Source organism: Rattus rattus, chromosome 3, assembly GCF_011064425.1.
Source record: "Rattus rattus isolate New Zealand chromosome 3, Rrattus_CSIRO_v1, whole genome shotgun sequence".
Taxonomy (NCBI): Eukaryota; Metazoa; Chordata; class Mammalia; order Rodentia; family Muridae; genus Rattus; species Rattus rattus.
In genome coordinates, this window is record NC_046156.1 from 176,568,757 (window position 1) to 176,594,981 (window position 26,225).

General features: G+C 39.0%; 1 protein-coding gene across 1 annotated transcript in view; it reads left to right on the plus strand.

Moving 5' to 3' along the window:
* The window catches only part of Ghr (growth hormone receptor), a 230,531-nt gene that overhangs the window by 83,160 nt on the left and 121,146 nt on the right, over positions 1–26,225 (plus strand). The window contains exon 2 of the mRNA XM_032898830.1: positions 24,439–24,517. Coding sequence (XP_032754721.1) covers positions 24,448–24,517 — 70 coding nt within the window. The 5' untranslated portion in view covers positions 24,439–24,447. The remainder of the gene's footprint in view (positions 1–24,438; positions 24,518–26,225) is intronic.

Below are 26,225 nucleotides of genomic sequence, written 5' to 3' on the forward strand. Positions count from 1 at the left end.
TTTCAGAGTTAGCTAATCATCCTTATCTTTCTCTCTGTCCTTGGTGAGCAGAACGCTGCAAGGCCACAATTTACCCTCCCGCTCCCCCATTCAGCCTAAATGGATAAATCTAATGGAAGGCTGGGAGAGAGTTTGGCATTCACACCAAAACAAATTGATATCTGATTCACCCATAGTAGAAATGTAACAAAATGAAAAAGGATGAGTCTTTAGGACTCTGAAAATACAAATACCAGTAAAATCCAAAGCTGAAGGATCCACTTGAAAGTCAAAACAAAAAGAAGTGCTAGACTCTGTTGGTCATGGAACCGATTCTTGGCATTCAAGGAACCAGGAGGCTCTTGTGGTCTAATCTGGAAAGAGCCACTAACTTGTTGTGTCACCTTGGCAAATGGGTAATACTCCTTGGGCTGCAGAGCTCCGTCCAGCTGCTGGACGGGATGAAAGCAAGACCTCACTGAAACCAGATGCTGCCTCCCCGAGAAGCTTTCAGCAATAAATAATATCATATATACTTTGTTCCTGGCGCAGATGCTGAACTGTTATAACCCCTGTTTTCACTTGCTTCTAAATTTCTGGAAATTTCTCCTTTGGGCTTGGATTTTTCCATGCTTGTCTTCTGCCCAAAACTTTTTTGGAAACTTTGACCAATATTTCATTTAGCTGTTTTTCCTGAGTGATCGAAGAGTATGGGCAAGGCATTGTTTTTTAAAATGCACAATGATTTAATTTTTTTCTTATATACCTCAGTGGAGGGTGGGTAGAGATGGCTGAGCTTCTAGATTTAAAGTATTTACAAGCAGTAAAAGAATTTGAAAGATGGAAAAAATAGCTCATCTGTTAAGACCGCTTGCTACACTTCCAGACGACCTGAGTTTGGTTCCCAGCATGTACGTCAGGTGGCTCACAACCACTATGACTCCATCTTCAGCAGATCTGATGTCTTTGACTTCTGCAGGTTCCTGCACACATATGGTACACACACACACAAACACACACACACACACACACACACACACATTTAAAGAATTATGGTATACGTAAGTATATTAGAAAAACTTAGATCACAGTATATTTTTCTCTTCCAACAATGCCACACATAAACAGGCGGCATTATCAAAGATTTCATCTTAAGAGCTCCCAGTGATTATAACGGTCATGTAGGTTCTGTTACCCATCCCCAGTTACCAAGAAACAACTTGAGCAATAATTTGTTACCTTTTATAGCCATTTGTTTTGTGCCTGAACACACAATTTCTAAAGAATTGACCTGGTTCCGTGCTATCACTTTGATTAGGATAAACTATTTATTTTGACTGACCTTCAGAGAACTCTGGATTTCCCACACTAGATCTTACATCCCTTCATGGCACTTAGAGCATGCTATGTGCTTGTATGAAGACTTCGATCGCATCTATGCTGCCACTAAATTACAACTTCTATTATACCAGGGCCTGTCTATGTGTCTGTCCCTTACCACTGTACCTGTACTACTCAGCTCAGTATTGAGCCCATAGTAAGAACTTGCTGAATAAATTAAATGACTCTAGGATACTAATCTGATTTCTATCACTATATTAAGATAAGTGACATAGGTATACAAATTAAGGAGAGGTTTATCTTGGCTCATGTTTGTAGAGGTTCAAGTCCAAGATCAGATAGCCTCGTTGGTTTGGGCTGATGGCAAGAACAACATGTCAGAGTACACAGCAGCGGTACAAGTCAGAATAGAGACTCTGCTCACATCTTATGCCAAGACAAGGAGAAAGGAAAATACTGAGGTCACAAAAGCTCCTTTAAAGCCACTCTGATAATTACACAAAGACTTCCCACTAGGCTTCACCATCTAAGGATCCGTGTCACCTCCCAGTATCCCCTCCTTGGGGGCTAAGCCTTTACATATTGGCCTTTGAGGGAAAGTCATCTAAACCATAACACACTGGTGCAATTATTATTGTTAGACTTTGTTCATAGCTTTGTCCACCCAAACATGAGTTCATTCCATAAACACCATTGAGTGTCTGTCTATTCATGTCAATAATTAATAGGCATGCTGAGAGTGTGTCTTTGTTTTGTCAGATCACAGAAATTCTTGAGGACTTATTACTTATACATGAAAACGAAATAAATGTACTATTTTGGCATCCTTACCTATAATTAAAATATTAGGCAATCAAATAAAAACCAGTGCCAGGGAATTTATCACTTCCTGAGCTTCTGCAAAGCATCTGGCCCTTCGAAAAGTGCTAAGAAGAGATACATTAATAGCATAGTCTCAACCAGAAAGCCATTTATATGATAACCATAGCAGACAGACAAATTCTATAGTATTTGTTATGCAAGGTGGAAGATAAAAAATGCCATAGGGTGTCAAGAGCTAGGGAGAGATCATTGTACCACGGGATACTGTGGGATCCTGTGCACTGCTGAAGATTTTGGAAAAGCTTCATGATGTGGTTGGGCAGTGACTTGTTCCTTTTATAGCCACAACCTGTTGCCACGTACTCGGTGCCTTCAACGTTTAGAAACTTGTCAAAGTCTACTACTGCTGGAGAATACACTGGAATGAGCCTTTAGCTTTTTACAACAATGGCCCTAATCATTATTATTAAGTAGATAATGCCCCAAAATAACTTGATACTTTGGGAATCATGGGTACTTTGGAGTTCTTTATTTCCTTGATCGGCCTCAACTTTTAAGACCATGTCATAGTGGTTTTTGCATGCATACGGTTGACAGTCTTAGAGACACCTCTTGTTCTGGAGCCTGCAACTACAAGTACTAAAGCCAGGCAACTTTTCAGGATCGAATTCATATATTTTTATTCTAGGCCTTTCGGTCATCTGCTACTCTGTCCTGCAAATGTGATTTAGAATTCTGCCTCGCGGATTAAGACTGTTCATGCTGCAGATCTTCTCCGAACTGCTAATGACTGACTATTTTTCCAGTTTAACAGTTTCTCTTGCTAATGATTTTCATCTGCCAAAGAGATTATCTGCTTTAAAAGTGGATTGCTGAAGACCGTCTTGGCACATTTTTTTTCTTACTGCTTAGGTTGATTTTTTTAATTAGTTCAGATTCTCTGTCTGTGGATACAACAGCTATTTTGGAAAGAAGCGAAGAAGCCATCTTTTTTGTTTGTTTGTTTTAGAAAAAGAAGATATGACTTTGGTTGAGGCAGTAGTTACATAAAAGAGGAGCATATAAATTAGAGCTACCTCAATGACCGGAGCAGGTTTTGGAAATAGTTTGAGGCAAAAGGTTTGGCACACTCCTGGATTCTATTAGCTTATTTAAAAATGATTTTAAGACGCTTATTGTGTTCTCTAAATTTCATGTTTTGGCCAAATAGAAAGGCTAAAGTCATGGTTTTCCTCTGCTTGACTTTCTGGGTGTTATTAATTTATAAGTAGAATTTTGTTCTGGAGGACATGGAAGGACCTTTGCACAAAGTCTTTGAGCCAAAATAAACAGTCCATTGTTCCGTGGTTTTGTATTGCACACAGGAAAACATTATTATCATTATTTTATTAAATGGATACAGCTTATCCGATTTGCAAGAGAAGGCCCGTGGTTAGTTGAGACACTCGGTGTATGAGAGGTAGTGAGTGTTGACTGCCAAATTTCCATCAACACAAGAAAAAGCATGCGTATATCAAAGTATTTTTCTCATTTATTATGTAAGAAAATTATGCTTGTTAGTACACACCAGCATAAACGTCACAGATATTTTCCATTTTTAGCAGTCTGTTGAAATACTATCTTTCTCTTTGAAAATTAAAAGGGGCCATATGAATATAGGTATATCCAATTTTAATAGATTCATTTTTCTATTATTTTATTACCTGCCTTTTCTCTGCCAGCTATATTGAAATCAACATATATTTATCCACAAGGTCAATAACTTCTGCTTATCTTCAACTTTTTTATCTTTTATTTTTTGTCTTTTATTGAAACTACATTTTTTTCTCACATAATATATCCCAGTTGTTTCCCTCACTCTACTCCCCACCCCACCCTCTGGATACACTCCCTTTCTATCTCTCATTTTAAAAGAATAGAATTATAAGAAATAATAATAATATATAGTAAGATAAAACAGAAACTATTGCATCAGAGTTGGACATGATAGACCAATAGATGTTATTCTTCGGATTTGGGTGTCACTAGCCAAACACCCACTTTCAGCTTCCCCAATTGCTCCTGAAATAGAAATTAGGGTTTGATTTTCACTGTTCCCTGGTGTGAGGCATTGATGCCATTATGGCTGATGACTAACACCTTTGCCTCTTACAGAATAATCACACTACCAGTTCAGTTCAAGAAGCAAGAAAAGCCATGACTCAGAGTGGCAAGTGTAGTTTCTTGTCTTTCTGCCCATTTCACCTCTTGGCTCTAAAGTTACCTTTTCGGGGCAGGGGCGGGGGGAAGGTAACAGAAATGATAAGATTTTTCCAGGTAATTGATGCAACTCATGGGTAGTGGTGGATGTTGCTTTTAGCATTAAACTTCTTATTCACACAGTGTTCCAGCTATGCACAAGCTAAATACATTTAGCAATGGATTGGTGATTCTAATCAAGGCACCCATTCTCAGTTGTTTCATAGAGAATAGCTAAATAGAGGGATTGAAAGTTGGCGATTGGAATCTGGAATACATTTGTGACCGATGATTTGGAATGCTCATATAAATGTATAGTTACTTTGGAATAATAAAAGAAGTAAAAATTTTAACTCACTGCTTCCCTCTCCAAGAAATCTTGGCAAGCAATTCTGAATGGATTCTCAATAGTTATCACTTATTAACTACAGAAAAAGAAAAGTCCTTATGGGTTTCCTTCAAATAGTCTCCAACATCTTTGAAGAGAATAACCTTTTTGACTTGTGTTTAGATAGGAGTTCAGGCATTTGAAGATGTATGACATTTTCTTTGATGCTATGTCCTTTAAAGAGATTTTGAGATCCATTTTATTGTTAAAATATTACTATTTTGTGTTACCAAAAATATCAGTTTTGTTGGAGCAGGAAGAACAAGAGGTTGTGTAGCAGATGGAGGGAGAGATCATGGATGGGAGACGATTCGATAAGACTTTCAGAACATAGTAAGCATTTTGTCATTCACACTAAGCGAGATGGGGCACCAGTCAAAGCATGTTAAACCCAGGGAATGGCACATTCTTTTACTAGTGAGATCAATTTACCAACCTATTATCAAGATCCAGATAAGAAATGAGAAGATTACATACAGTTTTAAATGGATTTAAGAAACTTAACAAAAAGGAGATGGAGATAAAAATATAACTGTTTTACAGAAATCTTTTTTGTTAATTTTTATTGATTAATTGTGAATTTCACATCCTGCGCCCCAATTACACTCATCTCCCCCTATACCTTCATATCTGCCTTCTGCCTTTGCATCCTCCCACAAAGAAAACAATAAAGATAAAAACAACAACAAAGGAGAAAAACATACCATTGGAAAAAGCAAACTAAAAAGAATCATCTGCTGTAGTGTGTCTCCGTGTGTCCCACAGTAACCCCTTTACCCAAAAAGCTTTACTTCACTGCAATGACACTTTGATCTGGTTCGAGAGCTCTGGCTTCTGCCACACTATCAATACTAAATGCTCACCAGGACTCCTCTCAGACATCCTATTGTCCTGTGTCATGGAGATCCTACAGCTCAGGAACTGCAAGATAAGTCCCTTCTTGCACTCCAGCAGCTCATATATGGAGTAAAGGCCATCTCAAAGCCCTGGATCTGAGCCTGTGTGGCAGCCGTGTTGCCTAGCCTATCAACTCTCTGTCACCTGTGGGCCAGCTCTCACATCAGGCTCATCCTTACCACCCAGTTCTGCCCCTCTTCACTGTGTACATACCATTCCCTTCTTTTTCTCTCCCATCTCTCCATCACATGCTTGCTTATCATAATGGCGCCTTTGGGGACCTTCTACCCACCCACCTACTCTGCATGGTGTCTGGGTGTCTCTGGATATCTTCCGCCCTTCTGCTACTGCATGGTGGTGAGCATACCTCTCTCATTGGAATAGTTGGGGAAAAGAGTTATTTTGTTTTTTGTTTTGCTTGTTTTTGTTTTTTTAAAGGAGAAACTTTTAGCATGCAACTACATAGTTCTTATAATGTACACTTTAAATGTGATTCTTGCAGTAGTAAACTGTCATAATCTACTTAGTGTTTAGTGATAGTTTAGTTGGTTATAAAATTCAAATTGTGAATTGATTTTTTTCTCTAACATTTTAAAGGTTTTTATTTATAACCTAATACCTGCTGTTGCTAAAGAAAATTCTTTTACTATATCCCTCTGAACTCCCTCTTATTTGAAGTACTTTCTTAAGATTTTCTGCATTCTGATGCCTTATAGTATTCTTTAGTGATTAATATAGGCTTTTAATATATACTCTGAATTCTTTCTTTGGCTTTATAAAATTATTATTTATATTATTTTCTTTTTCTTCTGAGTTGAATTAAGTCCTTTCTTACTGGAACTTTTATGAGATGTATGTTGAAGATTATCAACCTGTATTTCATTAATGGTAACTGCTCATTCAAATGTTTCACAGATATTGTCCTCATTTTAAAATATAAAGTAAACCTATAATTGCAGTTTCTGGCACAAAGAAGAAACTCAAATTCTAAGCCTCTAATGGCACATTGCCCAGCAGTTCTGGCACTGGTTATATTTTAAAGTAATCTTTAAGGTACACTTTTTATTGGATACCTAGTTTTGAAAACCAAGAGAAATACGAAAACCTAAAGTATTCTGACCTCAGTATAACAAGATCAATCCAACTGATCAAAATGTCTTCTCTTATTTCTTTCTCTTATTTCCTCATCTCTAGTGAATAGCAATGGCAGTTAGAGCCTTAAAGTGAAATTCATACACATCCAGAGAACCAAGGGAGGAACTGTCAACAAGAAGGAGTCCAACAAAAATTGACAGCAAGCAATTTTAGATAGTTCACAAGAAATGTCTAAAAGATTATCCAGCATCACCAATCCTTAAATTTCTGCCCACTAAAACAATGGCAGATCACTATTTCTATTAAATTATCAATAATAAGAGGGAAGGAAAATTGAGCTAGCAACTGTAACTATTTAATTGAGATGCCCCATTAATGTAACATGAGAAGAGATTTAGACAGATGGGTGACGTGAGGAAAACCCTCATCAGTTCTACTATTTGTGCAGTGATATTGCTTCTGGGAACCAACTGTTAGAGAATATGTGGAAATACACCAGAACTCCACCCTCCACCATCCCAGAGATGCTTATTGTGATAATTTTCATGTTATTGAAAAACTGGCAATACTTGCTATCAATAGACCTGCAAACATTTTAATGATCAGATCTTAACAAGAAAATGTAGAGTCCTAATAAACATACACAGGTGTTCAAGGTTTCAGGCAAAGAAACTAATTGCTCTCTTCCATTCATTTAAACACACAAAGAATAACCAGATGTTGGGTTTAACCCATTGAATTGATTTCATAGCTGAAAGATGGATTGTGGCTCAGAGGTGAAAAAATTACTGGCCTAAAGAGCAGGTAGTCGATACATTGTGAAATATTAATTAATATGGTCATTCAATTTTATGTCCTTAGTTTTCTGTTTATATTGTGGCATGAATGGGAGATGCTACACTTCTCCCTCCAGTGAAAAGGAGAATGCTCCCAGGCACATAATGAAGACGTCTCTGTAAGATACGTAACTCCTCGCACCGTCCACCTCCCACACCAGCCTATCATGGGTCATTAATGGATGCGTTGTGTTCTTCTTAAATCCTGTCTCCAGATCCTTTGCAACTTCTGCAAGCAGATAGGATCCCTCTAGGTGACCCAATATCTGATATCCAGCATCCCTTTTTAATCAGCCTTTCACATTAAAATTTTATTAATTGGCACATTCAAATAATATCAACAAAGCTGAGCTGATTTCACTTGAATTAACAAAGAGCAAAAGGCCTCTTTTATGAAATGAGGGTAACAATATATCTGGCAAGTACTGAGGAGATTCTATTAAAAATGAAACAAAAATCAAATTGAAAGGGAAAAACATTTTATATAAAGCCTTTTTTTTTTATTTTCTTTACACATTTTAAGATCCCTTCTCTTTCTCCTCCTCACCTTCCCTCCTCTCTCCATATACATCCACACATAAGATTACTAAATCTCCTGCATGTACCCAAGTGTGCATTTATAATGATAGAAAATCAAAATTGACTCCGTGAAAATGGTGATTTTGTAAACAGACTTCTCATATTTCTAGTATGATTTAACCCATCTTCTTGAAATAAATACAATGTGCCCAAGGCTATGATTCTGTTTGAAACTAAAGATTATGGTTTACCCTGCTCAAGTGATCTCAGAGTACACTGCTTCATGTTCAAGGGGTTTGTAGGGAGCCAGTACAAAAACCTAGAAAGGGACAGCACAGGCATGTTTTCTAGGTGTCCTCTTTCTTGTCCTCCGAGTCTAATTTTTGTTTAATTTGACGAAGCCCCTAGTAGCTTCAGATTTAAAACTGTCCATTGGGGTAACATGGAGCAGAATGTCATCTATTTTCTTTATAAGTAACATTCTTATCTAACAATGACTTTGCTTCTGTAAAGTTTAATAATTTCCCCTAATAAAACTTATCACTGACAATAAAAACAGTCAATTTAATGGGGAAAAAACCTACTGAGGAGTTCTAACTAATCCAAATATATCTGACTTCAACACTATAGTGCAATCTCTCTCTTGAAAACGAGTAAGTTATTCTTGAAGATTTATAAAAATGCAGATGCAAACATGATATACCTAGGTGCATTGTCTTTCAATGAGTATTTGGGCAGTGTTTTAAGTTATGCTGTTACACAATTTCTTTCACTTATTTCTCCTCAGCTTACATTGGAATCTGAAAAGGAAAGTTCCCTTTGAATGATAAATTAAGAAGATCTAGATCTGCATAGTAATCCCCATTATCTAAGATCACATGACACCCAATCCAGTAGGAGAAGGAAAAGGGATGCTCGTTCCCCCAAATTACACGCCACTTCTACTCGTGACTTGATAGCTAGGATCTAGGCATATGACTACAGTTGGCTACAAGGTTGTCTGTCAAATGTCTTTTACTGGGTCCTATTACTAATTCAAATTAGAAAGTATAGATAAAACTGTCAATTAGTAACTTAGAGCATGTCAAAAACTATTGTATTAATCCTATGTTAAAGTCATTTAAATGTTTATTCAAAAGGTTGTCATTTTTAGTAAGTATGGTGTGGTGTGTGTGTGTGTGTGTGTGTGTGTGTTTATAAACACGAATTGGAGAGAATTAGAAAAGCATTCTGCAAGTCTAAATTAGAATGGTGGGTAGGATTTGGGTATTTCTAGTAGAAAAGATAATGAGAATATGATAGACTCAAAGTTAACTGAGAAGGCAACTTGAAAATATGATAGGCAAAGGAGGCAGAGAAACCTCTTGATAACACCTAGACTTCTAGTATGTAATACAAACTCTGGAGACAGGTATTCGTGAGTTTTGTTTTAGAAATGTGTTTCTGAGGCCTCTTCCATGCTATTGGTTTCTGTGTGTTCAAAAAACAAAGCAATCACAGAAAAATCACTGCAATTCTCACTGCTGGTCATTGTTAACTACTCAAATAAATGCTCCTTTCCAGGCTGTCCTATGCGAAAGGAGTTTGAATGTATCACATGCCACAGAATGGCACGTTTCATACATACTTCAAAAAGCTAGCTGCAAGAACAGGTCTAATAACCAGCACATTAATTCTGTCAACAGTCCTAGATCACAATTGTCTTCTTGTGGTAATCGTGTAGACAGGACTGCCGCTCACATAGTGGAACGTTCATTTCACAGTCTTCTGTGTGGAGTTGTTCAGTCCACACCTAAGAACCATGAACATTCTAACTATATGATTAGTTATAAGAACTACAGCATAATTCCAGACTGGGGAAAGTCATCCTTTTCATTTTCTACTGCTTGTGTAGGTATTTCAATAAATACTTGGTCTTTTATAATGACTCTTGACTCACGACCTTTTTTATCTGAAAGAGCTCAATCATAAGCTAATTAAAAACCACCCAACAAGCAAAGCGTGGTAGTAGACATCTGTATTTAGAGCACTAAGCAACTAGAGGCTGAAGCAAGAGAGTTCAAGGTCATCCTGGGCTACATAACAAACACTTTCCTGGGAAATTTTCTCAAAAAGGGGAGGAGGAGGAGGAGGAGGAGGAGGAGGAAAAGGAGGAGAAGAGGAGGAGGAGGAGGAGGAGGAGGAGAAAATGGAGAACTAAATCAAATAAAAACTTTATCTAAGTGTATGATTCTTCTCAATTATTCTTTGATGGTCAGGTGAGCTGAGGTGAAGGAATAAACCAATATTTACAGAACACACTAAAGGTATTCCAATTAAATATACTATTACAATGAATGGTTAAAAGTGTACAATAGAATGAAATATACTAGAATCTTCAATGCATAGTGGTATTTCAGAATTTGTTTTTACACTTATTTCTTCATTTAAAAAAATGTTTAATGTTCTGCACTCTGAGGCCTTGGGAAGCTTAAATTTTATATGAGTGGATTTCTGTTCTTGTTCTTACTCTTCTGAGAGGTGTCACAGTACCACATTAAAAGGACCCAGTTATCCCTAGGTGCTGGTGGCATACCCCCTTAATCCCAGCACTCAAGACAGAGACAAGTGGATCTTTGAGTTTGAGGCCAGCCTGGTCTACAGAGTTCCAGAACAGCCAAGGCTACATAGAGAAACCCTGTCTTAAAAACACAAGCAACAACAAAAATATCCAATCACTACATTCCATTTATTTAGATGGAAAACATTATCTGCCTCAAGTTCTAACATTCAGCTCTTCTTCTTAAATGATCTTGTGGTCTCAGGTAGACTTTAGCCCAGGTTGGCCTTCACTTCAGCTGGAGGCATCTAAAAGTGTTCTGGGCAAAGAGCACCAGCTGCATTAGATGAAGCAATCATCTGGGACAACTGATACACTCTTCTGGAACCAGGTGTGTGAGAGATAGTGGGAGAGACCACAGATAGAGGATTATTAATTTATGGGGAGTTTTTGGAGATTTATATACCCAAGCAACAACTCCTAGAAGCTACAGATCAAGACGCACCAAGAAATAACCACGAAATTCTACTTTCAACCCTAGCTCCTCTACCAGATTTTAACTAAACAAGATCTTCTTGCAAAGGTAAATAAATGGATAAAAAAGATTCTTGATATAAATTCTGAAAGACATTGTAAGACTATCCAGCCTTCATTTCAGAGGTATCTACAGGACTGTTGGTTCGTATGGCTAACTTTGTTTAAATGTTCCTAAGTCAGATCAGGTCTCTGTCACTACTCCTATTTGCTTTTGCATTTAAAAAAAATAAATTTCTAACCAAGCTAAGCTTGGATTTATTCTTCGTTGTTGTTCCATTTTTTTCCTTTACCTAGATCTCTCTGTATCCGTCTTCTCTCTAAGTCTATTCTTTTCCAAGTGCTGGAGAAGCCTTTGACCGATTGCTCCTTTTATCACTGAATTCAGGCTTCTAAAGTCGATTATCCACTGGAGGAAGGTCTGGTTTCCTGAGCATTAATCTGTATGTGGAGCTGGTACACTTGGAGGATTAAGGTCTGAAATGCCTCCCTTTGGTTCTTTAGCCATAGGGGATTTTATTGTGTGAACAACTTCTTGCAGATTTCTTGTAGTTTCTATTTTTTATTTAAACATAACGTTTTAACCAGTAACTTCCTTGCAAGTGCTCGAAATGTGAAAATTCCATTCAGATCACTTCCATTTGAAAAGAAGAAGGATGTTTTATTTCTGTTACCCAAGTATCTGAATCACAAATTTCACTTAATGGTATTTCAGAAAAAAAGCATTTCAAGTGTCTACTTCTTTGGCTCTCATGTGAATGGCAGCGTGTGGATAGTGGTGGGTCACAATTTGGCTCAGCTACTCCTTCATCATCCATCTGATTTAAAAGGGACATAGTCAGGTCATTTAATTATAATTGCCTGAGATGCACTTTGGTGGACTGCTTGGAAAGGAAACCTAAGTATTTTTGGAATTAAATGTTTCATTCAGAAGGATGAGAAATAAGCCCCCTCCACCAGAGCCAAGATTTATGTCATATGCCACCAAGATTGACTGATGATGTATGGTCTATGTATTTATCTTACCCCTGCCCCAGTCAGTGAAAGGTTTTCAATCATTAATTTTGATTTACTTTCCTACCAATGTATTCTAGTTTTTATTTCCTTAGTTTGGCCTTGGCTTAAGATGACAAGCAAGGCCAACAAACTCATGAAGACGACATCCGCGGACTTTCTCCTTTTCCCTTGGATAATCTCATGTAGATTTATGGGTTCAAAAATAAATGATAGTGGCCCAGAGTTAGTCAGATACCAGGGCCTGATTTACCCAAGCCAAAGTTAAGAGAAAAGACCAATGTTTCTGAATAAAACCTTTTTGTTTTTCATACCTCACTGCACAATGAAAAAATTCTGTTGCAGTTGACTACTATAATTTTTTTTTAAAAAAACGAACACAGGAAAATAAGTTAAAATTCAGAAGATGACTTGTTGACTGTAGAATTGAAATATAGGAGAATTAATGTTCTGAGAGAACATTGCAGCTGTCTGCATTGCGACACTCTACTTTTGAAGTCAGAGGCTTCTTATCCCAGGAAATTGCAGGAGATAAAACTATAAATTATTTACTATCTGATTTGTTTGTAGTGCCTTATAACAATTGTCAGTATACATTATTGTTAAAGTCCTTGTTGGATCTGGTTTTCTATATGCAGATAAGTTTGAATCATTTATTATCTTCCTGATCTAGGAAGTTAGCTTAAGGCTTAATTACAGACTTTCAGAACCTGTCTAAATTTTCAATTGCTTCAGTAACAAATTGCCACAAATTTTAGTGACTTAAAACACTCCCTTATTACTTCACAATTATATAGATGTCTCGGCCCACCGTGACTCAATAGGGTTCTCTGCTTAGAGTTCACGGGGATAAAGTTGAAGTATCCTAAGGAGAGTGTTACTCTCTGGAAGCTCCCTCCCAGATTACTGGAGTTGTTAGCTGGTTTCAGGTTCTTGCTGCCATGAGAGGGTATTTCAGTTTCCTTGCTGGTAGATAGCCAGAAGCCAGTTGGTGCTGCCAGTTTGGACTGGACATCAAGCTCTTCTTCCACAGATAGACTCTGTGTCAAATCCTTAATTTCTTTGCCTTCTCCCCCACTGCAGTAACTGATTTCCACTTCAGTTTTCATGGGCCCCTGTAATAGGATATTCTCCTTATTGTAAAATTAGTAGATTGGTCATCTTAGTTCCAACTATAAAGTCGCTTGACTGCAGTACCTAAATTGGCCTAATTACCTATGGAGTAATTAGGAAATCTTGGAGGGATCTCATCAGCATTTGGCCTTTCCCTGCTCATCAGTTACATTTTCAAACATTGCCTGAGTGATTTCATCTCTAGATATTTATTTCTTTATCTTGGTACTTCATAGAATAATAATTGTGGTAGGTTAATTTTGTGTTTACTATTTCAACCGTTCAACCGATAAAGTTTACTTACGGGCTAGGTGTAGAGGCTTAAGTTCTAGGGCAGCTTTGATCTCTAGAACAGGCTGGGCTCCATGAAACCTTGTCCCTGGAAATTAAAACACAAAGAAAAAAGTAAAGAAAGGGAGGAGGGAGGGGGAGAGGGAGGAGGAAGGCGGAGGGGGATCGGGAGAGAGAGAGAGAGAGAGAGAGAGAGAGAGAGAGAGAGAGAGAGAGAGAGAGAGACTACCATAAACACCCACTCCACTCCTGAGCATATACTGCAATATCTCTATACCCTCCATAGAGGTATTTCCACTTCCGTGTTTATTACTGTTCTATCCATGATAGTGAGGAGATGGAACCAACTTAGATGCCTCTCGAAGGTGAGTGATACACACAAACGGAATCTTAATCAGCTACGAGAGGAATGGAATCATAACAATCTGTAGGAGAGCTTGGAAAGTGTGATTTCCAAGTGAGATGACCTAACTTAGACAGAAAGGAGCCTACAAGTTCTTCCTCATATGCTTGTCCTAACCTACAGCGTATACATGTGTGTATATAATCAGCTGTGTGGTTATAGCATAAAATTTGGGAAAGAGGCCAAGAGAGGCTAATCTTAGGTGAGGAGAAAGGGCAGACAGCAGAAAAAAGACACAGGAGTCATGAAAGATGACATAAAGCTTGTGTGTGTGTGTGTGTGTGTGTGTGTGTGTGTGTGTGTGTGTGTGTGTGTGTGTGTGTGTGTGTGTTTACTGTTGGTCGTGGTTTGGTTTTGTTTGTTTGTTTCAACAAACCACAGGATTTCTTTCTCTTTCTTTTTCTTTTTTGTGTAGAATAAGCCATCAGAAACATAATAGTGAAAGTGTAAAAGCCTAAGCAAAGTTCCATCGGTTCCAAGTGGCCATTGTTTCTGTACAGAAGTTTACTGAAATGCGCAGAGCCTACTGCGCGTGTGTTTGAGCAGCTGCCTTTGTCCACCTGTGTGGTGTTTTTACTCGTGGGCTAACTAGAGCACAGTGATTTTATTGAAAAAAAATGTTTTACTAAAATCAATATTATCTTTTTTGTATGTGAGCACAAGAGAATATAAAATGATACATGTGACTTGCATTTCTGTTAGGCCAGTGCTTCTCAACCTTCCTAATTTCTGTGACCCTTTAATCCAGGCCCCCATGTTGTGGTGACCTCCAACCATAAAATCATTTCATTGTTACTTCATAATCGTAGCCTTGCTACTGTTATGAATAGTAATGTTATCACCAAATATGCGACCCTCAAAGGACCCCCAAAGATTGAGAACTGGTGTGTTAGACTCTTCTGAAGCACAGTTGTTATTGAAGCTATTTCCAATGAACGGTCTAAGGTCAAGTGCCTATGATCTTAGAGAGTGAACTGATGAATATGTAGTAAACTTCTTAGAGATGAGACATGTCATTGATCTGCCTGTTTTCTGCCCCCCTGGCAGCCAGTCAGTCTAGCCAAAGTAGCTCCTTTCTATTTTTATATATAGGCTTAAAGAAGGCAGGGGACGACCCCATGTCATCGAGTGAGCACACAGCAGAGCCCATAAGCAGTATGCTCAAAAGTAGACCATGTATTCTTGGAGGCTCGAAGGCAAAGAGATGACTATGTGTTCTTCAATCGCTACAACCCTTAGACAAACTGCTACATGAACATTTACGAGTTATCATATCAGCATCCTTGCTATCACTGCCCTTAACAGCCTTATGCACAGGAAATATGATGTCTACCACTCTGTATATAGTCCTATCTCATATTTACTCCTTCTTCTTGTTCCCTCTAGTTTTATCATTACTGGCACAATCATGTTTCGTTTGTATGGTTTACAGACTGAAAAGTAGACAAATCAAAGGTACTGAGGATGCTTCCAGATCCTGCCCAAACATAACCAATCTTCATGAGTTTCAGAGATCCTCTTGGTCTTTGTCCTCCTCTAAACCTCCGTTTTCTCATTTGTCACGCGAGGTTTGCATTTACAGTGCCTGAAGACTGAACAAAATAAAAGGAGCCTGAGAAACATTACCAAAGTAATTCTATCTTGGAAAAAGCCTACATTTCTGATTCTGTGCCACAGGACACGGAGGCATGAGCATCCCTTGGAGACGTAGAAGCAGCTGGGACAGTCTGACTGACGGATCGCTGTCTCATCAGGACAGAAAGTGCTTTTGTCTGAAGACTTTGGTCAGTGAGAAGCTGCCTCCCATAGTCTATTCACCTCCTCTTACCCCAGTTGAAACAAGAAGCATTTCTATCTTAGCGCACAAAAGAAATTCCCACACCTTTAGAGTTGTTTAAATAATATTTCCCATGTTCTCTATGTTCTAACATTGCCATTAATAGTCATCAGCCCCAGACAAACAACTACAGGCAACGAAGGAATGCTAAGAGCAGGAGAAATAGTCTTCCCCAGGGAAGAGTACATTGACCTATCAAATACAAAGGCAGCTCTGAAAACATACGTAGCATCATACAGACTGAGAAAGTTATATTTGGGGATATATGCACACACACACACACACACACACACACACACACACACACACACGCACATGCACACACAGGTAACAACAATTAATGAGAAAGGAGACCATGGGCGAGCAAGGAGGAGATATGGAAGGGTTTGGAAGGAAGAAAGGGAAGGGAGAATTCATATTATATTATAATTTCAAAAAATGTATAATTCGGAATTTTAAAGGAGTCACTTGTAGACAAAGAAAAACCAGGAAAGCAGTAAGGCATTTCCTCTTTCACATTCTAATTTGGGGGAAAATGGCTTGATCAAGGAAATAGTGTAAGGAACTGTGAGAAGGGACACTGCCCAAGTCAGCACCACAGAATTGATTTTCCTCTGCTGCATAAGAATCATGCCTGCACTGTGAATCCATAAATGCACCAAGTGAATGAATCCGATTGGGTGAGCTGATGACCCGCCAGTCCACGGCTCCTCAACCTTCTCATGCTTCAACCCTTTAATACAATTCTTTATATTATGGTGACCCCAAGCCATAAAATTATTTCATTGCTACTTTGTAACTGTAATCTCGCTACTGTTATGAATCATAATGCAAATATCTAAAATGCAAGGTATCTGATATGCAGCCCCTGTGAAAAGGTCATTCAAGCCCCAGGTTGGGTAGTACTGCTCTAGACTCCAGCATCTGGAGAACTCCCGACTTTAAATAGAATGTCCTGACAGTAAGGAAATCCTCTCTGAGGAGGATGGCCGGGCACAGCAATAAGAAGAGCTCCAAACACCTGGTTAACAAAACGTTCCTTCTGCTTTAAGGCCATGAAGGAAGGGGAGACCCTGCTCCCTCTGGGTTGTCCCAAGGAGGGTCCCTGCCTCAAGTCAGTCCTCAGATTGTTAGAATTCATCTACTCAATCAGCTCCAAAAATCTGTACTTAACAAAACAAATGATCCGATTCCTGTAATAACATCAGAAACAATTACTGGAATAATATTTCAACTCCTAGGATAGCACCCACACAATTGGACCTCTATGTAATGCTTGTTAAATTCCCTGCACACTTAAATACAAACCTAAACTATGCACTCCTACATAGTTCTAGGAAACATGTGTTACACGAGTGTAAACCGTTTTCTTCTCTGCACCCTCATGTGAGGTAAATTGACTGCTTTACCACCCACACAGTCTTAGGTTTCATATAGTATGCAAATAAGGCCCACTCTAGGCCTACTCCATGGGAACAACGTAGTATCATTCTCAGAATTCCAATAATTATGAATTTATTGGAGAATGAGAAAATGAGTTGAATAAGTCACTTCATCTAGTTCTGAGGTTGTTGTTGTTGTTATTGTTGTTGTTTTGCAAAAGTATTCATACTATGAGGAGTAAAGGCTGGATTTGAACCTAGCATTCTCTGACTCATGAACACATTCACTTGACTACTTATCTTACCCCATCTGTAAATAAAGATCAAGGTGAGAGGGTTGTGACAATGTCTGTAGCCCCAGATTTGTTTCCCTGGGTGATTATTAACTAAGCAGGATCTGCTGACAGTGGATCAGATGTCATTAGATGAAATCAAATGTCCAGGGTTCACTCTGAAGCCCTCATACGTTTTGTGTCCAAGTCAGCAGATTCCTCAATCTTTGTACCTGATACTTTACATAGAGCCAGCCAGCGACGGTCACTTTCCCTGCCAGCGATGAGCTGGATCCAGCTTGTGCTGGCTTCATATTGGTAGGCTAAAATCAGCTTTGGCAGAAGTAGTTACACCACAGAGGTTGGCAAATGCAGATCGTGGTCCTTTTGTAATTCCAAAGAGACAGTAAGGAGGCACAGGCAGTAAAAAGGCAGACACATGTGGATAGTTACACTTACGGAAGTAAACGTAACACCAACTCTAAGAAACCCCTACAAAACCCCAGGCAAATGTCATCTCTAGAAGTCTCCAAAGACATCTGTGAATCTTGGGTCCCATTTTTCAGTGTCTGTGAGGACCTCTAAAAACATGCTCATACTGTTTATGTAACTAAAAATACTTTAAATTGCTTATTGTTTTGTTACAAAATATGTGCCGACAGTGTAATGTGAGCGTAAATAAGCTTAGTGTTTTAATGTAAATACAAACATATAAACCACAAAATGTATGACCAACGTTACCAAGTAGAAAGTTATTGCATACCACGTATTTTAAATTTTCAACTACTCACATTTGAAAGAATGTTAATTAGAATAATATATTTTAATTAATTCAATTATCTAAATTATGAATTCAATATGCAGTCAGTATAATTATAAAATACTCTGTATCCATTTTTTACCAAGTCTTCAAGATCTATATGTAGTTGATACATACGTATCTCAACTTAGGTGCTAAATTTTATGGTCTTCATTTAGATGTTAAAATGTACAGCTGGAAAAACATATTCACCTTCTATCCTTTTCTAAATACGTGTGAGCGCTTAATTTAACCAGTCAATTAGGGTTCAATGAAATATATAATTATTTTACTCCTCAGTCATATTAGCCATATTCCAAGTTCTCAGTAGCCCCTGGTAACTTAAGTCGGTCAACTCTGACAGAAACAAGATATGTTTATTTGTTGGGTAGAAAAAAAAAGATCTACTCTTTCTATACCACTATTTCAGAGCCTTTTTTTTTTTCACTTCTACCTCATACTATATGTACCCAAAGTTCCTATTCTGGAGTCCCACTAGATTCCAGAGAAAAGAGCAGTCTCAAAAAATGGTAGCCCTGTTCTTCATAACTATATTTCAGACCATATCAGGATCCATACCTTGCTGTGCTTTCAAACATTATAGTGGTGAGAAAGTCCGTTTGCCTCTCCACTTCTGACGTGGTTCCCACATCACTCACATTTGGGTGATAATTAGGGTTGGGGTTAGGGTTAGGATTAGGGGAGTGTCGGGTAAGATGAACTGCATTGCCAGTCTCCCTGCGCTAACTGTGACAAGTATACTCTCTAGTGTGGCGATAACTGATTGTGCCCAGGTTCGCGTGTTTGCTTTAGCACTGTACTCCCTTCCATGGCCTTAGGGTACATGCCTACTTGTGAAAACGAAAGGGATCACTTGGTTACTGCATTCTGATTGCATCCTCCTCTCTTGCGCTTATTTTCACCTCCTGTTGTTTGCTCATCACAACGTTGGCTATTCCACATGGTATGTACGAAGATATAGGTGCATATGCTTTATTTATACTTAAAAACGTATTATATACAGGAGAATATATTATGTGCATAAGACACACGTGATATCTATAAATCTATCTATATGTGCATCATCATCTATATACAGGTACCTAGATATCATCTGTAGCCTTGGTATACAGTGGGCTACACCATCTAGATTAGTCTAAGTGAACTTTACACTGTTCAAATGACAAAGTCACCTAACTTTCTCAGAATCTGCCCCCACTGTTAGGCAGCACCCAGCTTTTGCCATTGTTATATTTCTAATATCTGGGGCTGGGAGATGGATCAGTGAAAAACGCACTTTCCATGCAAGCTTAATGGCCTGCATTAGGTCCCCCGAATGGCCTTAAGGAAGGCGAGAACTTCCACAGTATTCTCCTGACCTCCAGACATGTACTGTGGCATGTACACATGTGTGCATGCATGCACGCACACGCACACACACAAAAATAATATTTTTAATTGAAAGAAAATCTTTCAATTTTCTCCCAGTAAGTGGGGGAAAATAAATTCACTTAATGCATTTGTGTCTAACCAGTTTTCAAATGATCTCCACAGTAAAAACGTCTCACATAGACTCTTAATGCAAACTACTCAAGTAAATGCTCGGTGCTAATTAGAAGAGGTGATTTGTGGTATCATTTTTGGATTGACCTCTGCATTTTTCCATGCTGAGTTAGTGCAGTTTTGCAACATTTCATTACTGATACACCAACGCTGCTTATTAGGTTATCTTCTGGGAGTCTGTGCTGTGCAGCGTGAACAGGTCTGTTTTATCTGGACTTTTGAAATCGGCTCCTTGCAATATAAAGAAAAGTGAAATTGACAAAATGAGAATTTGAGGGAACTTAGTATTTCTGGCTAATTTAGCTGTCATCTTGGAGTTTCTCCTCACTGGCTTGCCAGGACCCCGGCCCCAACTCCATCTTAACTCCCCCTACATATTAATATGCTAGCATTGTATTTTTAAGGAGGTCGTTGTTCAATTTCTTTTAAAATACTTAACAGAAGACAGAGAATATGGGTGGTTTGATATGATTGTTTATTTTGTTTCTGCTAATTGTAAACAAGAGGCAATAGCAAATCTCTCCCATGTCATTAACACACATGTTAATATTACTTTTCACAGAGATAGGCGTTTTTCACAAAACAGTCTGGTCGATGGGTTAAGTTTACCTCATCCGCATCTCTATACAACTGTCACACTCACCGATGGCTTCTTCCCCTGTAGCCCTTGTTCTTGTATCTTGAACTTCACACTAGACAACTCTCACATTTCTGGAAGCCTCTTGATGGTGTCACTCACCAGGTAATCCAAACACTCATGAGACCTTCTGTTCCCCCTAAGCAACTCAGATCCCAGCATCCCCACCTCTGCCTTTTACTCATTCACATGTTCACTCATCATTTATCATAGACGCGTCCTCCCTTATCTTCTCCTGTATCCAGTTATCACAGATCTTTTCCTATACCTCGATATGATTAAATTACAAAAGCATGAGAAGCAACTTTATCTTAGCAAAGGCTGACTTATATGATTGAAAATGCTGTTCTGGTCCTCTTCTACTTTGCTAACCCAGGTTTACCTATAAATCTGGGCAGTGATCTCTATCCACTAGTCGCAGGATATTAACTAAACTCCCGCAGACTCTGTCCCTGCCCCGGATCATTGACATTGAGCTTTGGTCTGCACAAGTTTACCATAGCTTGCCTCACCGTCTTTACACATCGAAATCTTATCTATCATTTAGTTCTAATTTTAAACCCCTCATTTCAACAACTAATTTCTTTTTCCTAGTTTATTTTTCCACTTTTAATTAGAACCCATCTTTTTTCAGTTTCAAATCTTGCCTAGTTCTTATAGTTAAGAAACACAGTTTGGATAACTCTTGCATTAATCCTGTAGTGATTTGTTCAATGCCAGCAGACACAAATCGGTCCAGAAATACTTGTTCATTTTCCTTTAAAATAATGTAGCCTATGCCCTTTTTACCTGGAGTTGGTTGCAATATGTTTGGGGAAATGTCATATCTAACCTCTTCTGCATCTGTGAACTATGTCATAGTCACAGAATGATCGATATATTATAGACCGCATTGTATAATTTGGGAGCATTCTTTGCTGGGCTGTCTAAAGGATACACCAGCTGGATTATTCCAGTTTTCAGCTGGTTCTCTCTGGAGGAAGGAGGAAAGCAGGCAAAACGCCTCAGACCTGGAGAGTAGAAATGGTGTGACTTCCATTATGTAAGAAAAGAAGCTCATTTTCTCCCTCTTCCTGAAAATATTCCAGAAGACTGTAGCCAAAGAATGAATAAATATCACAAGAAATTTAAAGTAGGATTTTTTTCCTAAGGAAAATACTTCAAACTTAGAAATTAAGTTTGGTATATTCCTCTGGGAAAAAAATGCCTGCCTTTAATAAATGCCTCTTAGAGGGGCATATTGGATGAACTCTTCTATCTTGAGGTTAATGGATCATTATAAGTTTAGACATTTGGGAAGGAATGCTTGAAGAACGGGATCTCTCTTTCTGGCATCTGGCACATGCTATTGTATTAAATTAAAAATCCAGAACTCTGTGTGACAGAACTCTATCCTCTCCCAAGTCTATCACACTTGTAGACGTCAGATGAGACATTTGATCTCAGCTAGAGCTTAGTATAGAAGAGTCCAGTCATCCAGAAGTTTCTCCATGGAGTTCTGCAAAGCTGGTTGGGACAGAATACAATCAAAGCCAATGGCAAATTCTCTAGACTGTGTCTGCAGGAGACTGGAGTCCGATGCAGCAGTTGGCTCCTATTGAATCCAGCTGCACGTCTGTGTCCTCCTTCTGGTTCCTATGCCTGACGTGTTACAAGTCCGGTTCTTCTGTGGTATGTTCCAGGTGGCAATGAACTGTTCTGATCACCCACAGGGGAGGATTGCAGCTTTAAATAACCTTATTTCTGTGACAGGAGATGAAAATGAACTCCTGCCTAATTTGCTTTTGGATAACAATTTGCTTGGTGTGTGTGTGTGTGTGTGTGTGTGTGTGTGTGTGTGTGTGTGTGTGACATAAAAATGTCTTATGTGGAGCTATGATTTTCTTATAACAGAGGTGTAGTGACTTACTTGAGAGAAGTTAAAATTAACAGAAGCAGCTTGGAAAAGACTGGGGACTAAGGCAGAATAAAACTCAGTGGAAGAATCTACCTAACATGTACAATGTGGCTTCTGGAACTCAATAGCTGGACCCTCAGAATGAAAAAAAGCACAAAACTTTGAAGGCTGGGAAAAGCTGGTCTACTTGTAGTTTTCTGACCTAAATCCTACTTGTTTCTGGTATCTGCCTTGTCTTTTTAAAATGCTTGAAGATCTGATTTCTAAGGCACAGATGGTATCTTCTCAGAAATGCAAACATTTCTGTAGACCTTCTCAGAAAGAAAAGTAAACAACCGAGGAGTTGAGAATTCACTCTTACAGTCTGCTGTCCAGATAGCACATGGCAGGAGGCGCTTCTACCTTGACTTTAAGTGTGTTCTGAGGTGATGAATTAAATTATCATTACTAAAATTTAGAGTCTGCTTTCTCAGTGTGTTCCCTATATTTTTAAATGAGAGTAAAAGGAAAGTTCACACTAGAACATTTTCAGTCAGTTGTAGACTCGATCTAGCCATTTAGTACTTTATCACTAGTGGCTCCAATAAAACACTACATGACCTGGATTCCTAGAAGTAAGGACAGAGAGCTAGTGATTCACATTTGCGAAGGAAACAAGGCAAAGCCGTCAACCCATAACCTTGCAGTTAAGAATCAAAACGTGTTGGGTCATAGTAACCTCCCACTTCCTCAAAACCTCTCAGTTAACTTTCACATTTGGTCCTACCAAAAGTTTCAAGGGTCAGTGTTTGGGAATGAAGCATGTGAAGGCATTCAAATTTATTCAGACACAAGAAAATACTGGGTTTGCATAGAGATGTGTTTTGTTAAGTAAAAATACTTGGAGAACAGGGAGTTGAAATGTTGCCCTCTGTCTGCAAAGGAAAATGTAAAACATTTGGCATTTTATAGCTCTTCAGACTTCCATGGCTGCTACCAGAACCACACCTATAGACCCATGCAAGCAAACATTCTTGCCCAGCACTTCACCCTGATTAGGGATAACAGAAAGAGTTATATCAGTATGGTCAAGTTTGCAAGTGATTAACAAAGAGGCCCGAGGAGGCCTCCGAAGAACTGGTGGGGTGTTGAGAAGGTGTGTCTAGGTGACTTGCAAATAGGGCAGTATTTATGGAAATATTGGGACTAAGCATCAAAGTGGTTGGCAGTCGTTGTCCAATGCAGCAATCATTCTCCAAAGAGTAGAGTACTGAGCTCCTTTCCAACCAATCCAGACTTGTCCCTAGAGAAACCGGGGCATAGTCACCATAGGTTATTTTTCAAAGACGTGTATTTCCTTCAGATAAAGGTATGTGCTTACAGAGCCCATTGACTGACCCCCTTGGGGCAGCCACACTTGGGCTTGTAAATGACTAGAAAGATGTAGACTCGTGGCTCTTGGTGAACATATATGCCTGGGTGTTTCAGAGCACACCATCATTATAAGATCAAAACCTTCCTGGGTTCCCTTACCTCTCACCTCTCAGCTTCCCTCTAGTTAACACCTCCCTGGGATCAGTACAGTGTTTTTAAAATATAAATTAGGCTCCTTTGGTCATTGGGAAATGAGTATAAGAAATATTAGTATTATAGAGGATTGTTTATTTTATTTTTTGTCTTTCTCAAAGCCCTGTGCTGAGCAAATTTTTTTCTATCTCCAGATTAAACTAAAATGAATTACGCTAGCCCTGATATTGGAGCTGTGGGGGGAGGGAGACATCATTTGCTGTGAGTTGATCCTGTGGCTGTCAGCCAGGACCTGAAAATCTCTACTACCCATCCTATTTCCTGAGGCAAATGCTCATGGGATGGAGAATGGACTCCAAACTGTTCTGCATCCTCATGATTGGTGTTTCTAAAGTCTAAGGCAATGCTAGACCTGCTAAGATTTCTTCTACAATGGTCTTGTCCACACACTCACCACCTCACGGGGCTTTGAATGTTTTATCACAACCACGGTCTGTGGCTGCTTGCCTTGACCTTGTGCCTTTTCTGATTTGCAGGTCTCAGGTATGGATCTTTGGCGGGTGTTCTTAACCCTGGCACTGGCAGTCTCCAGCGACACGTTTCCTGGAAGTGGGGGTGAGTTCTGCGTTCCTTTTCTCATCATGTGGTATTAAGAATCAAAGTTGAGCTGTGCTAAATCCAAACGAAATCATCTACGTTTTAGGGGACAGCAAACGGGAAACCTGTCTTAATTTTAAAATCACAACCCAGGAGGGCTGCTCTGGGGATGTGTAAGTGGGGCTGTAATAGTAGGCTTTGGCATCTGGCATTTTCATATTGGAAATTGATGTTACATAATGTGCTGGGGCATTTATGAAGACAAGCCAGGTCTCCGGGAGAGATATTAAAATCACACCAAAGCATTATTAGCCTACTAATCGCTCAGTTTGTCTGTGACTAAGCATAGCAGAGTCTGTTTCCAGAGCTTGGAACGCAGTCCTCTTAATCATATTCTCTGAGATGGAAATCTTCAGCTTTCCAATGAATTTGTTGCCCTGTTCTCTGAATGATTTCCATTTGGCTTAGTTCCAGAGGGAAAAGACATCAAAACTAGGTGACTGCCATACCCAGAAGTTGTGAGCTACCTTAGTGGTCTGAATATTTCCCCTTATATTTTTCTTTTATACTCTCCTGGTCATCTCAATATTTTCAGACTCACATGTCATAGCGGAAACAGCAAAGAATAATGCAAGTGGGTGTGGGGGTGTCTGTCTGGAAAGAAAAGTGTCCTCGCAAAGGGTTGGCAAACTTCTTGGAAGACTGTCTTGAACATGTGGCAGTTTTCTTTGCCAGGGTTTCACTAGAGGGTAGAAACAATATGTTTTGCCATGCTGTGGCACTGGACTCTACTGTTGCTTTAAGCGTAGCTGATTCCCTTACTCAACACCCAGCTCATGTTGGAAAACACAGTTTAATGGGCGACTTAACGCCTTAAGATGTCCTGCTGACCTTGTGACCAAAAATAAATGCCCAGTCGTGAGCTGCTGACTGTGTGAAGAACAGCTTGGAAAGGGGAATGGATAGAATGTGTTATTTGATTTCTTAAAGCGATCCCCAAATATTTATAGAAAAGAAATCATAATTGTTTGAAATGTTTTCGGGTCTCTCTGGTGTTATAATGTGTTATAATGTCAACATTATGCAAGTCAGATGTGGAGAGAATCACGGGCCCCACCTCAGCAGTGTTTCCCAGGGCTGCTTTTAGAGCCTGGTTTTGAGCCAGAGAATGACAGCTCAGCTCCTCTGCCGTTCCAGAGTCATGGTGGTTTTAATCTCTCTTTTCTTCACTAAGGTGACTTTCAGTCCATGGGGCAAGGCTTGGGGAGTGTAAAAGCCTGTGAAGTGAAAAGTACAGCATAAGAATCATTAAAGAAGATGAAAAATACATCCCAGATTAAGAGATGAGAGCTTGGGTTGCTTTCAAACCTAGCGAATTTCCAAGTTCTGTTCAACAGCTTAAACATTTGCACACCCTTCAACTTCATAAGAAGAATGAAGCCCCCCAAAAAATGATGGCCTATTTTAAATTAATTTCATTATCTATACTTATGATATACAGTGGTATAAGCACTCTGTGTGAGCATGCACGTTCGCGTACATACACATGATTTCCCGTTTTTTTTCTCTGTGACAAGAGAAACCGTGATGTACTTGTATAGCAGAAATCCTGAATACAATAATGTGCCCTTAACCTCAGTCCTCTTGGTGTCTATTAGTTCACTAGACTTAATACTGCATATTTGCTGCTTTGTGCCCTATGGATGGCCAATCTACCATGCCCTTC